This window comes from Caenorhabditis remanei, chromosome III (assembly GCF_010183535.1).
Source record: "Caenorhabditis remanei strain PX506 chromosome III, whole genome shotgun sequence".
NCBI classification, from domain to species: Eukaryota; Metazoa; Nematoda; class Chromadorea; order Rhabditida; family Rhabditidae; genus Caenorhabditis; species Caenorhabditis remanei.
Window position 1 is genome coordinate 4,715,681 of NC_071330.1, and position 16,786 is coordinate 4,732,466.

Sequence of the window (16,786 nt, forward strand, 5' to 3'; positions counted from 1 at the left end):
AAAAAGTGAAAAAATGAAAATAAGTCTCTGGAATGAAAGGCGAGCCATATATTTGAATATGTGTATATACCTTATTTGTCACTGGCAATCAGATAGACATGGTCTCCCAAATACGTTTTTTCGAAAATGACCACTTTCTGATTTCATGAGAAGTGCAAATTTTCACATTTTCATTTATAGTAATTCGGGAGTCACAGCTGGAAACATGAGTCTGAGACCTTTTATAAAGCCTTGGTCTATATCTTGCGATTACACTTTAATTTGAAAAGATTGCTCTTGAATTGACCGAGTTACGATGTCTCGAAGTGACTCAACTCGAAAAATTCGAAAAAATAGAATTGTGTCTGCCATTCTCTGGAAACTCAAAAGGGGCACGTAAGATTTTTATTTTGTTCTAGTTGGGTGAAGGGCTATCATTTCCCAAAATATCTAAGAAAACCCAGCGTTACACCCTGGGTCATTCCCATGTAAGGAAAGTTGGGTAGTTCCTAAAGTACCCAATTTTTTGATGAAATAATCAATTTATTTCAACGCCACGCGGCTAAAACCTACAAGAAAACTATAAATTTGGTCTAAAAACCAAAACATGCCTCCGCCAGCGATCAAGAGTGTCACTATTGTTCATTTTCAAATTGAAATTAACTAAAATAGCGACGAGAAATGCGCGCGTGCCCGTAGGTCAACGCGGCAACACAGTGACATACGAAGTGGGTCTAGAAACTCAAGTGACTTTAAAGGGGGACTTCGATATTAAAGAAATGTTTTAGAAGAGAACCAACCGTACAGAATGTACGGAAAATTAACAAGGATGGTTACTGTGAAAAATATAAAGTTTCGACAAGAATTAAAAAAAAAATTCGCGCAAGCGCATAAAGTTGTGGGCGGAGCTTAAACTGCAAGATTAAATATGCTGCGCGAATCTAATTCCAGTTGTCTTTTTTTAATTAAGAACCGCGCCGCTTGCAGTTTAAGCACCGCCCACAACTTTCTGCGCTTGCTCGTTTCAGCGCGCGAAATTTTTTTTTTTGAAAATTCTTGTCGAAACTTTATTTTTTCACAGAGAACTTAGCTGGAAGTGCAGACAGGTTAAATGCAATTAGAAACAGAGAGAGCTGAAAATTAGAGGAGTGCTCTGTGAGAAAGTGAAAAGGACAACTGAACTATTTCATCCATCCAACCTCATATCTTCAGTGGGCGGGGGCATATGCACTGCATACGTTCAGATTTCTCAAGAAGATAACAGGTGGTATTTGTGAAGAAAATTGACACAGACAATAGAAAATTGGGCTCCGGGACATTTCAAAACCAGACGTTTCAAAACCGAGACATTTCAAAACCGGACGTTTCAAAACCAGACATTTCAAAACCAGTATTTTCAAAACAGGTGTTTGGGCTATAAAGTTGCTTAGAATTGTTTTAGATTGAGTTTAAGTCGTGGAGAAGACTAATTGAGTTTCTCTACTGTATTTTGCGCGTAATACAGTGCGCCCAATAATGTTAAGACACCCCCCTAAAATGAAGGTTCCGAGAAAATGGGATGTGATCTGAAAAACTGTGAATGCAGTTCGATTCAGAATCTTCTCAGGTATTTTTGGGCAAGGGTGGGGCAACGAAACTTTCGATTGGGCCATGTGGCCCGTGAATAGGGCACAGTGCCCGCAAAAAGGGCCACATGGCCCAGTGGGCACTAGTTGGGCACAGGTTGGGCCACAGGTTGAGAGATAGGAAACACTTGGTGGATGTGGGCACAGGTTGGGCGCTTGGTAAGGATGGATGGGCACAGCATGGGCACGGAGTGGGCACAGGTTGAGAAATCGCGCTCTACTGCGCACTCTTTTTTTTCGCCACGATTTTTCTTATTTATTTCGTTTCTTTTACAATTTTATCGTCTTTCAATTTTATGCTACTTATTCAAACAGAAGATGAAAAAATCTACACTCGACTCATCAGGTAAGACAGTATTTTTTAATTTGTTTTTTTTTAATTTTCATGAAATTTCAGCTGTACAAAAAATTATTTCAACAACACAATAATCATCATCAACTACGCTATCCAGCTCCTCACCTTCTTCTATCTTTCACCGTTTTCTATCTTTAAATTTTTTGCATTCACTCTTAATTTTTTTGTTGTAATTTGAATATTTGTAGTTTTCACGAAAAATTATTTCCTTCTTCTGTATTCCTATTCTCCATCTCATAGTTTGACAATTTTAGTTTATTTTACCTTATTACTTCCCATAATTACTGAAATTATTATTTTTTTTGTGTTTAAATTTGACAAATAAATACTAGAAAGTACAAAGATGTGTAATTTGGTTAATTATATTTCTGAATGGGAAGGAGCAAAGGGAGCGGAATGCCGCGCGTTGAACCGAATCTGGGCATTTTGCCCACGAAATGGGCCATGTGGCCCTCAAAATGGGCATAGTGGCCCACATGGAATGGGCCACCATGCCCATTTTCAGCGCCACATGGCCCAATTTGAGGGCAACTTGGCCCAAAAATACCTGAGTTCGAAAACCCCTACAGACAAATTTCTAGAAAAATACACTATTTCTGAGCACGTGACCTCAAAAAACACTTTTTTGGGCGTCCAAAAATGATAAGACACCCTCGATTTTTTCCATTTTTCTGGAATACGACTAGTTCGAAAGAGCTCCAAAACATTATTGATTATTCAAAAACATAAAAAAACAATGCAAAATTCAATAACTGGTCTCTCCTCCATTGTTCTGAATAAATCGATCAATTTTAGTTTTTGGACTCCCAAAAAAGTGTTTTTTGAGGTCTCGTGCTCAGAAATAGTGTATTTTTCTAGAAATTTGTCTGTAGGGGTTTTCGAAGATTCTGAATCGAACTGCATTCACAGTTTTTCAGATCACATCCCATTTTCTCGGAACCTTCATTTTAGGGGGTGTCTTAACATTATTGGACGCACTGTATTACGCGCAAAATACAGTAGAGAAACTCAATTAGTCTTCTCCACGACTTAAACTTAATCTAAAACAATTCTTAGCAACTTTATAGCATAAACACCTGCTTTGAAAATACCGGTTTTGAAATGTCTTGTTTTGAAATGTCCGGTTTTGAAATGTCTGGTTTTGAAATGTCTCGGTTTTGAAATGTCCGGTTTTGAAATGTCTGGTTTTGAAAATACCGGTTTTGAAATGTCTGGTTTTGAAATGTCCGGTTTTGAAATGTCTGGTTTTGAAATGTCTCGGTTTTGAAATGTCCGGTTTTGAAATGTCTGGTTTTGAAAATACCGGTTTTGAAATGTCTGGTTTTGAAATGTCCGGTTTTGAAATGTCTGGTTTTGAAATGTCTTGTTTTGAAATGTCCGGTTTTGAAATGTCCGGTTTTGAAATGTCTGGTTTTGAAATGTCTCGGTTTTGAAATGTCTGGTTTTGAAAATACCGGTTTTGAAATGTCTTGTTTTGAAATGTCCGGTTTTGAAATGTCCGGTTTTGAAATGTCTGGTTTTGAAATGTCTCGGTTTTGAAATGTCTGGTTTTGAAAATACCGGTTTTGAAATGTCTGGTTTTGAAATGTCCGGTTTTGAAATGTCTGGTTTTGAAATGTCTCGGTTTTGAAATGTCCGGTTTTGAAATGTCTGGTTTTGAAAATACCGGTTTTGAAATGTCTGGTTTTGAAATGTCCGGTTTTGAAATGTCTGGTTTTGAAATGTCTCGGTTTTGAAACGTCCGGTTTTGAAATGTCCCGGAGCCGAAAATTGACCCAGACAATAGGCGCTGGCGGAGGCACATTATGGTTTTTAGACCAAATTTATAGTTTTATTGTTTTATTGTAGGTTTTAGCCGTGTGGCGTTGAAATAAATTGATTATTTCATCAAAAAGTTACGTTTCTGTTTTGATATAAATTATAGTGACTTTCTCTCAAATATTCGACGTTTTTCTTACGTTTTGTGTTCTTCACGTCTTACCATCTGCCTTTTTATCTCCTTGGGAAATCGATCCGAACGGATGACTTTGGGGGAAACTTGGAACCTTGAACGGTAGGATAAGAGGGCCCACCTGTCCTTTGCCAGATGACTATCGTCTCCTGTCACCCAACTTCACTTTCGTTTGAATATTCACGTTTTTGTTGGACCCCATCAACCTTTTTCCTCCTTTTTTCCGTGCCCTTTCCCAAGACAACATAAAATAGATAGACACTTGCCTATTGTCTCATTATTGTTAACACAAACCACCTGCTCACTTATCTAGATGGGAAATCACTTTTTTACGGCCTATTTGACCAACAGATGGCTGTTTCCTAATAGACTCCGCCCACTGACCCCCCTGTCTCCTCATCTCATCTTCATGGCTCAGTCGTCCACCATCTCACCGTACTGAATGGTGACTCTTCTATCTTCTCTTTTCTGGCCATCTTTGAGATATCCACATAACCATGATTGATCTCTTACTTATATTCCCCATTTGCTCAGTTAGTTTACAAGTTTATGTTATCTTTTTCAGTGGTAAACCACAGCGCATGAAGAGCAAACCAACAGTCGTGATAGATGAGGAACCGTCGAGTGCAAGAAACGGTGGACAAGAAAGCAATGGATCGAGACGAATCAAATGACGATCATTTTGATACACGTAAGTTATAAACCCCAGAATCGAGATACTTTGTCGCTCTTCAATTTGACTTCCCCCACCATTCTTATCTGTGTCGGTTCCGGTTAGACTGATCGAGCATGGCGCTGTAATAGTCTATACTTATCCGGGCTGAAGGTTACTTCAGTAGACGCGGGTTTGAATCCTCCCGGGTTAGAAATCAACGAAATTATAATTAAAACTCCTAAAAACAGGACTTTTTTAAAATCTAGAAATCAATAAATTTATGATTGAAATTCCTAAAAAACAGGGTACTTTTTATGAAATTAACTTCCCCCACCATTCTTATCTGTGTCGGTACCGGATAGACTGATCGAGCATGGCGCTGTAATAGTCTATACTTATCCGGGCTGAAGGTTACTTCAGTAGACGCGGGTTTGAATCCTCCCGGGTTAGAAATCAACGAAATTATAATTAAAACTCCTAAAAACAGGACTTTTTTAAATCTAGAAATCAATAAATTTATGATTGAAATTCCTAAAAAAACAGGGTACTTTTTATGAAATTAACTTCCCCCACCATTCTTATCTGTGTCGGTACCGGATAGACTCGTCGATCAGAGGATGTAGTAGTCTATAATACCCGGGCTGAAGGTTACTTCAGTAGACGCGGGTTTGAATCCTCCCGGGTTAGAAATCAACGAAATTATAATTAAAAGTCCTAAAAACAGGACTTTTTTAAATCTAGAAATCAATAAATTTATGATTGAAATTCCTAAAAAAACAGGGTACTTTTTATGAAATTAACTTCCCCCACCATTCTTATCTGTGTCGGTTCCGGTTAGACTGATCGAGCATGGCGCTGTAATAGTCTATACTTATCCGGGCTGAAGGTTACTTCAGTAGACGCGGGTTTGAATCCTCCCGGGTTAGATTATATCAGAATTTCTAATAAAGTCAGTTCTTGGAAACTGGAATTCAAAAACACGGAAACATGGAAAATACGGAAAATGAAACGTTTTGACACTTTTTCAATTATAACACTTGAACAAAAGTGAAATTGAAAAATGTAACCGTAGAAAAAGAAATAGAATTCCAATCTCTATCGAATGGTGGCAACCTCTTTCTCTCATCCTCCATACTAACAGAGATATTCATTATTTCCCTAAAACAGGAATTGGAAAATGAAGGACATGGCACTTTTCGTGAGCAAGTTGTCCAAAAATACCTAGGTATCAACTTTCAATAAAAAATAAATTGAAACATTTTATTATGTTTTTCATAAAATTCTTTTAAAAACTTAAACAAAAACGGAGGGGAGGGGGAAATCATTTTGTACAAAAACCCGGATCAGTTGTGATTTCGGCAGGTGTGGTTTTAGTAATGAAAGTGACAATGTTTTGAAGGGAAATTCATGGACACGTAGGGGGGAGAATGTGGGTATGTTTACAATCGGAAAATTCAAAAAATAAATGACAGTATATCATGAGAAATCATGGAGAAGCGTAAGGGTGGGGGACTTTTTGGAAAGTTTAAGACAAAAGAGATTATCTTCCATAATCCAGCATGAAATCATCGACAGCATCATCTGACTCGGGCTCCGTGAGCCAAAACTTTGCATCTCTTTTGACTCTTCTGGATTGTCGGGCGACTGAAGCACAGAGTTGAGCCTCATTCATGTTACACCATCCACAGGAGGCTTGACAGTTTTCAGACATCCATTGACGACGGCGAGTGCAGAATTGTTGGCCACGCCAGTAGGCACACGAGATGTGGCGATCGTGGCAACCTGGAATTGAATAATTTTAGGGTTCGCTGCGTAGCGACTGAGGAGGATACGAAGTTTGTTTAATACATTCTGCAGACCTAAGTTTCTAGAATAATGCCTACAGTTTAAAGTTCACAAGCTCAGTTTCTCAATAGAGCGCAATTGCAACATTCAAGAACTCACCTCGATTATTATCATTCGACTGACACAATCCACACGACTTCCTACAGTATCTGTTCATGTATACCGTATTCGATCGACACTCGTTCTGACGAGACCACTGGTTACAGCATGGATCCTCGTTGTAGCAGTTCTGGAAGGGAAATGAGGATGTGCGGGGGTGAGAACTAAGCTATGGGAGGTGTGGACTACTGTAGAGTCAGAAAATGAGAACGTACCGATTGAGGAGTGGCAGCGGGGGGTCTCTGTTGTTGAGCTTGTTGTTGCTGTTGTTGAGGTTGCTGGACATTGGCGACGGCGGTTGTTTGAGCAGGCTGGAATTTTTCGAATTTAGAAAATTCTTTTGTAAGACCGCTAACCTGCTGGAACTGCTGTCCTCCTCTACACCATCCGGCAACACACGTTCCCATATAACAAGCATCTAGCCCTTCGAATCCACGACACAAACCACCTGGTTTCACTTTTGCGACACAATGCGGATTGCCACGTGTATCACAGAACAAGTACTGGGATCCACAGTTGGCATTGTTTCTGTTACATGTTGGACGTGGTGCGTAATGGTAGAGATTGTCCGTGTAGGCGTTGGAGAGTCCTAATTTTAGAATATTTCACGTGTTTCAATGTAAAAATCAAGGAAATCGGACCAACATTGGCAAAGTTGAAGGGTTTCGAAAAAAAAACATGTTTCATATGTGTAAAAACTTTTTTCATGCATGTTTCGGTTTGATCGTGTCGAGACCCAACTAGTCATGATTTCATAATTTAAATTCTCCATAGAGCGCACTTACCATCTCTATTAATCTTATCCCAAGGTCTCATCTGTGCGTAACTGAAATGCTGTGAGTTGGCGCATGCTCCAATGTCTGGTGGATATTGCTGAAACATGATCATTTTTTCAGTTTTCTTTTCCCCGACCTTCAGACTCACATTTTCTCTGGCAAACCGATTCTGATGATTCTGTCTCCACATCTCCCAAATGAAGTCGACGAAGGTGTGATGAAGGAAGAATACAGGGTCATTTGCAGAGGTCGATGGTGGTTTCATGTCTCCGCCCATCCATAAGTGAATCGAGGCGTGAGTGTACTCGAGAGCTCCGAAATATGGACGGAATGGGCAACCTGGAAAAAGAAAATGAAATTAAGTTAAGTTGGGAATTTATGATAACGTAGACTATAAAATTAAGGGAAATGTTTCTGTTTCTGAAAAGTTTTATCTAGCTTTTCATGACAATGAGGTACTGTAATTCAACTATTATCTTATTTTGGGTAGTAAAGAATCAAGCCTGACCACTAAGGCTACAGTATTCCAGAAATTAGATATTGTAGTTTTAGTGAGAAAGTAGGTGTTAAAACTTGACAATCGACTCAGTGTAATTATGTTTAGGTTAATTGGTTACCCACTTAACATTACATTGTTTAGCTCCGATGCCTACCATGACCTGTGTCAAAAATGTTATATTCGAGTTCATGAAAAAGTTCTATCACTGATAAATGTCTCTAAAATTTGTTAACTACCAACCTTTCTTAATTAGTTAATTAGTTGACTACTTTTCCCAACACCTCTCAATAATCAAGCCGCCACACCCCTCCAACTCACCTCCTTGTGGAGCAGTGAATGCCATCACACTGACCAAATCGTTCTGTGCCATCAAATTATTAATATTCTGCTCCGTGAACATCTTCCCCTCCGTTGCCATTCTTCTAATAATATTCGGCCGCCCTTCAAGTGTCCTGAACCCAGCAAATGGTCCACTGACAAGTTGTCCCGAAGCATCAGTCATTCCCATGAATAACGGTCCAAACATAATAGAATCTCTTGGATCAGGGAGATACGACTCGAGTACACTGTCCCAATAAGGCATCGAGATTCCCGGGTCGATCATTCTCAATGCAATTTCCATTCGTTTCATGTATTCTCTGTGCCATACGAGGAATCCTGGACCGGAGTGAGCACCGGAGGCGGAGCCAACTTGACGATGCATTACTGATAGACGATCGTACTCTCCGGATCGTTTGAGTTGGATGATTGCATTGTGCCAACGGGTTCGTTCGTTGTCTGTCATCATTCTGGAAATAAAGGCAATTTTAGGTTAGGTTGGAAGGGGGTAGCGGATATTTGTGATGATGCGCTCTACAGAACAGTTTTTAATGATGTCGGTAGAGCGGGTTTTCACAGATATGCGAGTTTGCTCTATTGGACAATCTTAACAACAGTCTTAAAACGTGCTCTAATGAGATAGCATCTGAGCGCATATGTATAAAAGTTGATAACGATGCAAATTCGCTCTACTGGTCCCTTTTTTCAATAAACTTGACCTACCTGTACTCTTTCCTGTATGACATCAGATATGGCTGTCCATTTGGAAGAATACACCCGTTCGACATTCGGCCCTAAAAATTCAATTTTTTTAGAAGTTTCCAAATATTTTTTGAGGTTTGCTCAAATTGTCAGACTTACCCCCATATACGGGCAAATACATGCAATATTCATGCATCCCTGAGCCGATGGAGCGAATCTCGGAGGGTTTGCCGGTGAGAATCCTCCTTGTACTCCTGGAGCACCCGCATTGAATGCCTGACGTTTTCGGATGGCTTTACGGGCGGCACTATCCCATTCTTGCAGCATATGACATGTCTGCTTCATGTCTGGAAATCAAGAGCGTAATTATCGGTGGAGCGCGGTTTCATAAACGCTAAAGACTATGTAAAGATAAATCAGGTTACCTGAATCTGGCGCTTGTGAACAATTGAAATCGGCATTCACCGTACCGATAATGGCCAGAGTGCTGGAAAAGAAGAGGAAGGCGCCGAGCCGCCTACCCATTTTTTTTGTCTGAAAATATAAAGAATTTTTTAAAAATTAGGAGGGGGTGTATTCAACAGAAACGGAAATGAAAAAATCACGTATTGAGTAGGGAAGATGGCTGGCGCGCCGGAGACGCGTTTTTCAAAGTACAAAATGTGTTATATGCGCCTTTATTAGCACGACTCGCTTCTCACAATCGCGCTCTACCGAAACCGTAGTAAATTGTGTGTTAAATTGAGAGACCTAGAGAAAAAGAGACATTTTTCAAGAAGATTTCGGTGGAGCGCAGTTGTAAGAACTGTGCCGATTTTTTCTCTTGCACCAATTTTTGCACAAGTGGAGCAACCTTACCAGAAAACTGACAACCAGAGTTTGATTCCGTTTTTTTTAGTTTTTTTGTTCTTTGATTCTCTGAATTTGTCAATTAAAAAGAGGGGAACTCAAGTGGGAACCCAGGGTTTTGGAAAAATGAAGAAAAAGAATAGAGATCAGACTAAACTACACATGAAGATAGAAGACACATAAAAATTTGCCCTTGAGAAGAGTTTGCCTATCCCGAACTGACCATAACCCCCGAAAAAATGCCAATTCTGTTCATATTTTCCATCTTTTCTCTCCCTTAAACCTCTTGACCATTTCTCTAGCTAAAAGTGAAATGTGAGAGAGTGTATGAAACGTGGAGACCATTACATTCCATTCGAATTGACCTTCGTCTTCTCGATTGCGTCTTCTTCTTCTTCTCCTACTTCTTTTCCCTTATTTACACCTTCTTCTACCTCAAAAATAGCTCATTTCTCTGGCGTCTCTCTACTAGCACATACTATTTTCTTTTGACTTATTTTTTTGGATGAAATGCTAATTGATTCGGAACCTCAATTGGGGGCGGAGCCTCGTTGTATGTTTTGTTTGGCGAACACATGACGCCAGAAAAAGAGATTTTCGAGAAAAATGATAAGATCAACTGAGAGAAAAAAAAACGGATAGGAGAAGAGTGGTTGACGTCAATTGAATTACGGACGGCCTAGAAACAATTAATTGTTTTGGGAAACAATATGAGTCAGTTTCGGGTTGACAGTCTAGTAGGTGAAAATTATTGGAAAACCCTAAGGAATAGTTTTTTTAATTCCAAAAAAGGAGGGAAATTGAGCCGTTTGAATGGGGGATGACAATTTTAGTGTAGACCATAGTTGTCAAGGCCCGGGCCGGTAGAAAATTTTCACGGCCCGGCAAGGCCCGAAGGCCGCCCGGCTTCAAAAAATTACCCTTTTTTCCAATTTTTTTTTCGAAAATTTTATCGAAAATGTGAGCATTTTTGACTATTTTTCAGAGTTTCTTCCAATTCTGAATGATAGTCGAAAATTTGCCTCTTCGCGCAAAATTCAAAAAACTTGAAAATTTTACTTTCGCGCCAATTTGCCCGGGCTTTGGGGCCGGGCCTTGACAGCTAGGGTAGAGACTATTCTTGACTTGAAGAAAATTTTACGCTGATCCCAAATCTGTAATCAGTTCTTGCAACGGGAGTATCTGAGAAAAGTTATATCCGTTTTTTCTGATCAAGAGTCTTAAAATTACCTTGTACATAATTTTCGTAGTTTGAAACAAATGTTTTATGTAAGAATGAAGATTCTAAAAAGAATTTGACAAAGTTCGGGAAAAATCATGTTTAGAACAAAAACTGGGAATTACTGGCATTTTGGAACTAAAATTTTAATGAAAATTATTAATTCGCGAAACCTGGTCAATATTTTTTGAACCTTCATTTGAAGTCAATTAAGTATGAAGTCAATTTGATGCTCATTTTTGAACTATTTGATCAGAAAACAAAAAAGAATATTTTTTCTCAAAGACTCTCTTTGCAAGAATTAATTCACATATTTGGAATCTGCGTAAAATTTACTATTCATTCCCATTCAAAAGGTCTAAACCATTTTCTAGTGAGCTGGTCTGAAAATTGAGACGAGGGTTTGACTTTTTGAGGCTAGAATATGTCTTGAATCTCTTTCTTAGTAAGAAAAATCAGAAATAGTGAGAAAACATTATGAAAAACAACATGTATCCGGTAAGCTCTGTATCGTCCTTGTAGCCTAAAGTATCAATCTTCAAAAGTCACGAATTCCTATTCCTTCCCAAAAACACGAGGTTCGTGCGACAAATTCCAAAAAACAAATAAAATTCAAAGTTCAAGGTGAGATTTCTTCCCGCGATTCTCAATTCGCTACTGACCAGTTCCAACTTAGTATTCAAAAAGTGAAAGAAATTTGTTTCTTTTGAATAAAACAAATTTCTCCTGAAATGCGTTAAAAAGAGAGAAAAATAAAACTGTCCAGTGGGTCTCGAACCGGTCGGGGGCCACACGATGGATGGTTACCTGACAGCCTATGAGAAGACAAAAAACTTTTGTTTCGGGGGGTTCAAATTATCTCTGGAAACCGGAACAGAAGGGGTATCTACCTCTTCCGGGGGGAAACAGAGAGAGAGAGGATAATAGTAGAAAATAAAAATTTTGGAAAGGGGGGAAGTCTACTGAAGAGGATGGATTGGCTTGAAAAAAGAAGATAAGAGATAACAGTCAACCTTCACCTACTTTCTTATTTCCTTTTGGAAATTTTTGCATGATTTTTGAAGTGTTAGGCGCAAATGGGCAGAAAGATCTGATAACAAACTAATCGAATTGTTTTGAAAATGTTCTACATGTATGATCATACCAAAGTCTACCAGTGTATTTTTCCTAGAAAATTTACAAAATTTCACACATTTTGAGCCTAAACCCCATTAAAAGCAATGAAAACTAGTGAAGTTACAGATTTTCGAAACTTTTCGAAACTCAATTTTTTTACTGAAACTACTGTAACTTGATCTCTTTTGCCAAAACAACGCAAGAAAACTATCTTTCTGAAATCAAGCGGTCATTTCAGTTCGAATGACTATAATAAAGACTATACTTGGGATTTTGTTTTTAAAAAGGGGTTGGGAAAGTACCCGAATTAGTTGTTCTCTAAAAGTTCCAAAAAATTCCACGTATTTTCAGCTAAAAATCCAATGAAAACTAGTGAAGTTACAGGTTTTCGAAAATTTTTTAAAATTGGGCAATCGAAAAAATCTACAGTAACTTTATCAGTTTTGTGGCAAATATAGAAAGTTTATATTTTGAAAAACAGCAAATTAAGAAAGTTCGAATGAACAGAGAAATTTGGAAAAATTGTCAGGTCTCGCCACGAAAATTGAAATATTACTGTACTCTGTGAGACCAAAATGAGTACAGTTTTTAATCACCAAAATTTAAAAAATTTACGAAAATAAATAAAAGTAAATAGATCTAGGTTGGTAACCCTCCCAACCAATTACTTTTTTCTCTTCTCTATCAACTAAAAAAGGTATAATTGATAAAGAAGAAATGTAGGACTATCTTTGATTTGATGACCTCTGACTTCAACTTTTTTGACGGTCACTCTCAAAAGGGGCGGGGCTTATATATTTGTGTAATGAAACGGAGTGGTGGGTGGGGGTTACCCGTCTAGTGCACTTTTAGATGTATGTGTTGTCACATGTCCATTCGATTCGAGACTATTTTCACGGAAATCGTGAAATTGATCGTAGACAAGATTATAGTGGTTGGAAGGGAGAAGAGGAAGAATTTTGTTGTTTATTTTTTGGTTTCTGTTTGACAGTTTACTGTTTTTAACTGGGAAATAGATGTCGGAAATGTTTTTATCCAAGTAATTGATCGAAACATATCAAAAAACGTTGAGAAAGCATAAAGAAACAAATCACTAACAGATTTTCAAAATTGTGACTCGGATTCGGGTTTGTTTTAAGTGTCTTGACGAGTAAAAGTACCCAAATTAATTTTTCCTTGAAAGTTCCAAAATTTTTTATGTATTTTGAGCTGAAATGCATAAAAAACAATAAAAACTAGCAAAGTTTCAGATTTTCGAAACTTCTCGAAAATAGGTTGTGTACCTTAACTTTATCTGTTTTACAGTCTTATATTTTCGAAAATAGGATTCGAATGAGTATAATAGTATAATCATGGCTAATTCAAGTAAAATTCAGAAAAAAGTCTTTAAAAAACGGCAAAGTTGGGTTTGACTATGTATTCCCTCGGGAAATTTTGAAAATTCTAAATATTTGAATTTAAAAAATGATTTCCAGCAACTCACAAAGTTACAGTACTTCAAAACTTCTCAACTCTATCATGTTGTTAAAACTACAGTAACCCTCTTAGTTTCGTGGCAAGACCCAGGAATCCTCTACTATTAGAATAATCAAGTCGAGAGGTGGCGAATGAAGTGCACGATTACTTTTTTAAAAAAGCAAAATTTCCAACTTGAATTTTTCAGCAATAGCTGTTTCCCAGAAAATACCGTAGCCCTTCTAGATGGAAAAACCCTGAAGCCTTTTTTTAAGTTTAAGCTAGCCAAAATGGACTCAACTATTATTATCTCAGTCAACATCTACAAAAATTATATTTTGTCCTTCCTAAATTCCATCCAACAAAAAACAAAAAAGCAATGAGTAAAAGGAATGAAAGAAGCGTGGTGTTCCATCCAAATATATAGGCTGAAATTGGCGCAATTTATTTTCAGTCGCTTTCCCCATGTGTAATACTGTATTTGTATTACGTTTTTTGTAACATTCTTCACTTGTTTTTTTTATTCGAAATGTTTTTCTAAGCCAATTTCATTTCTCAACATGCATGCTATCGTCTGAAATGTAAGAAGTAGTAGTGGTAAGTGTAGTTGTTTGATTGATAGTACGGGTTCATGAACTTGGTCATCTTCTTCTTCTAGAGAGACAGGGGGGTTACACTATATAATGTGGGTGGCATTGAAAATGGTCAAAAGCTGCGGTGGCGGCGGGAAAAAGAGAGAGAGAGAAGGGGAGAAGATGCATCATCGTGTTAAATGACCTTTATTAGATACGAAAAAAGGAATTCCATTTCGAAAATGATTTTGTGGTTTTACTTGTAACTATGAATGACTAACTTTTGAGATTAGATTTCCAAACAATAAATCTGAATCTGATAAATCTGAAAATACAAAACGGTCGAATTACGAAAGGACGTCTCTACCGAAACTCAGAAAAATTGCGTGGGAAAGTTCAAATATTACAAGAAATCAGTTTTCACAAAACTCACCGTAAATTTTCTAGCTCCGTGGCAAAAAACGTGAAACTCATATTTCTGAAATCAGTGAGCCGAGGCCTTTCAAACAATTATAGCCTTGTCATCACACCACAATGTGGCAGTATGCGCCTTTAAATTGGGAATTACTGTAGTTTTTGTGGTTTGGTCCAAACGATGCCATGATTGTAATTTTCTGAAAAAAAAGTGATGCGAATCTATAATATTATTTAACTTTTGAAAAAGGTTAACTATCCGAAAAATGCCGGAACTTTGTATTTTAATACATTTTTCCCTTATTCACAAGCGTCGAGAGTCTATTTTTCTACAGATATCAGTTGGTCTAACAGCGTTTTTCCACTTTTTCTGCATTTTTTGACATTCCTTTTCAAAAAACGAACTGTAAAAAAGAGGACAACTGTAGAATAATTATGTAAAACAAAAAATTCTCCGCTCGTGATTAGGGTGAACTATGTATTAGTATATATTTTTACATGACCTGAATAACCCGATTAATGTTTGTTCCTGCTTATATATATGACTGTTTAAGACAAAAAAGAAAGGATCTAAAATGGTCTCACCACGAAATGGACGACTTTGCTACTATTATTTTCGGGAAAAAACGGAGTTCTGCTCATTTTGAACTATTGACCATTGAAAAGAACTCAAACAAAATAATTTACAGACTTATCAAATATTCTGAAATTTAGCATCTCCCAAAATTCTATTTTTTACCAATTCTGTTCCAATCATAAACCTCAAAAATGTATGTTCCGTTCCTCCAATTTGATTCTTCGCCAATTAACTAAACAGAAAATTAAAGTCGAAAATCGAATCAAAGATAAACAAACAAACACAACAACATTCTTTTCATTTACCTTCTCTTTCTCTGTCTGCGTCTCTCCCTCTTCTAGGTCACTGATCTAAACTGTCTTCTGAATCTGATGACGTGGCGAAGTCTATGTTATCATCAGAAGACTTATTCGTGAAACACAATTTTCCTTATTTCAAAACTGGTTTTTCTGATGATGTTCTTGTAGTTTTGATGTTGTTGTTCACTGCGTTTTGTTTTGGTGATTTGATCGCTTCGGCTGATTTTTGAAAGTGGAATTTGTGATGTTAATGGAAGATATGAATTCTCAGATAGCCATAGTGTAAATGTTCAAAGTGGACTTAGCAGCCTGTAGAGAGCTTTCAGAAAACCATAATCATTACCTGGTTTGGGTCCCACCACGAAAATTACAGTACTCTTTGTTTAAAGGCGCATGGCGTAGTTTTGTGACGGGGTAAAAAATGCTGCAAAACGGTATCCGCCTTCGAACTAGGACTACTGTAGTCTTCGTGGTGGGACCCTTACACTTCCCTGAAAGCTCTCAACATGCTGAATCCGAGAATCTTGGTTCCAATCAAATCAACACTGAATCTCCCCCAATGACAACTCAAACAAACACCAGAAATCAGTTGAAAGAACAGGTGATCAGGACAATCTGATCTTCTGAACGTTGGAATAAAATCACTTCCTTCTCAATGTCAACCTTGGCCCTAATCACTACATGAAAATTGAAAAAGAGACAGAAATAGGGGAAGAGGAAACTGATTTATTTATTTGGTTTCAGTGTTCAGAACATGGATTGGCTGGTAAAGAAATATTATTAAAAGAAGAATTTTTGATTATTCGAAATAACTTAAGTGTGTTTTGAATGTGTAATGAGGTTATTCCTGACATGTAAAAGTGTATTTTAATAGTGCTTCCTCATTTTTCGATATTTCTCCCCCTTTTTTACAGTAATTATCCCATTTTTCTACACAAACATGTCAAAAAATTCAAACAAGGGGAAAAATTATATTAGACCAACGCTAATTACTGTTCGTGAATAAGGAAAAAATGTAATAAAATACACTTTTATATTTCATGAATAACCCCACAATAGATAGCAATGATAAAAAATGGACACAATGAAAATGGGTTTATTGGAATAAGTACAACAGTCATAGTATTTTTATAGCTTTGAAAAAGGAAGGTGAGTCTAGAAGAGTCAAGAATTTTTAGAAACATTTTTGCTGAAACTGACATTTTGGAACTTCTCGAATACTAGCTGGTCACAAAACCTACCATAACTTATATTTTTGGGATATAAGGACATAATAATTACTCTCACATTTAGAAAATTACAAATATGTAATGGCTTTCAAAAATTTATACAAATCTGTGAAATAATTCGACTGAAAATCGTTTTAAACAATTCCGAAGTTAGGTTTACTGAGAAACTACTGCTATCTTGTGGTTTTCGTGGCGAGACCTAGCAAAACTATTCTTACAGTGTTTAGTGAGAAAATTCGTAAATTAAATTAA

The 16,786-nt window shown here is 37.4% G+C and overlaps 1 protein-coding gene across 1 annotated transcript; it reads right to left on the minus strand.

Annotated features, from left to right (window-relative positions):
• Positions 1-6,105: 6,105 nt before the first annotated feature.
• Positions 6,106-9,329, minus strand: GCK72_009088 (uncharacterized protein; the record flags this gene model as incomplete). The annotated part of the gene is made up of 10 exons (XM_003091877.2): positions 6,106-6,347; positions 6,510-6,639; positions 6,725-6,820; positions 6,866-7,098; positions 7,295-7,382; positions 7,434-7,624; positions 8,103-8,572; positions 8,826-8,896; positions 8,964-9,151; positions 9,230-9,329. 10 exons carry the CDS (start codon positions 9,327-9,329, stop codon positions 6,106-6,108), a joined length of 1,809 nt encoding a protein of 602 aa, XP_003091925.2.
• Between the last annotated feature and the right edge of the window lie 7,457 nt (positions 9,330-16,786).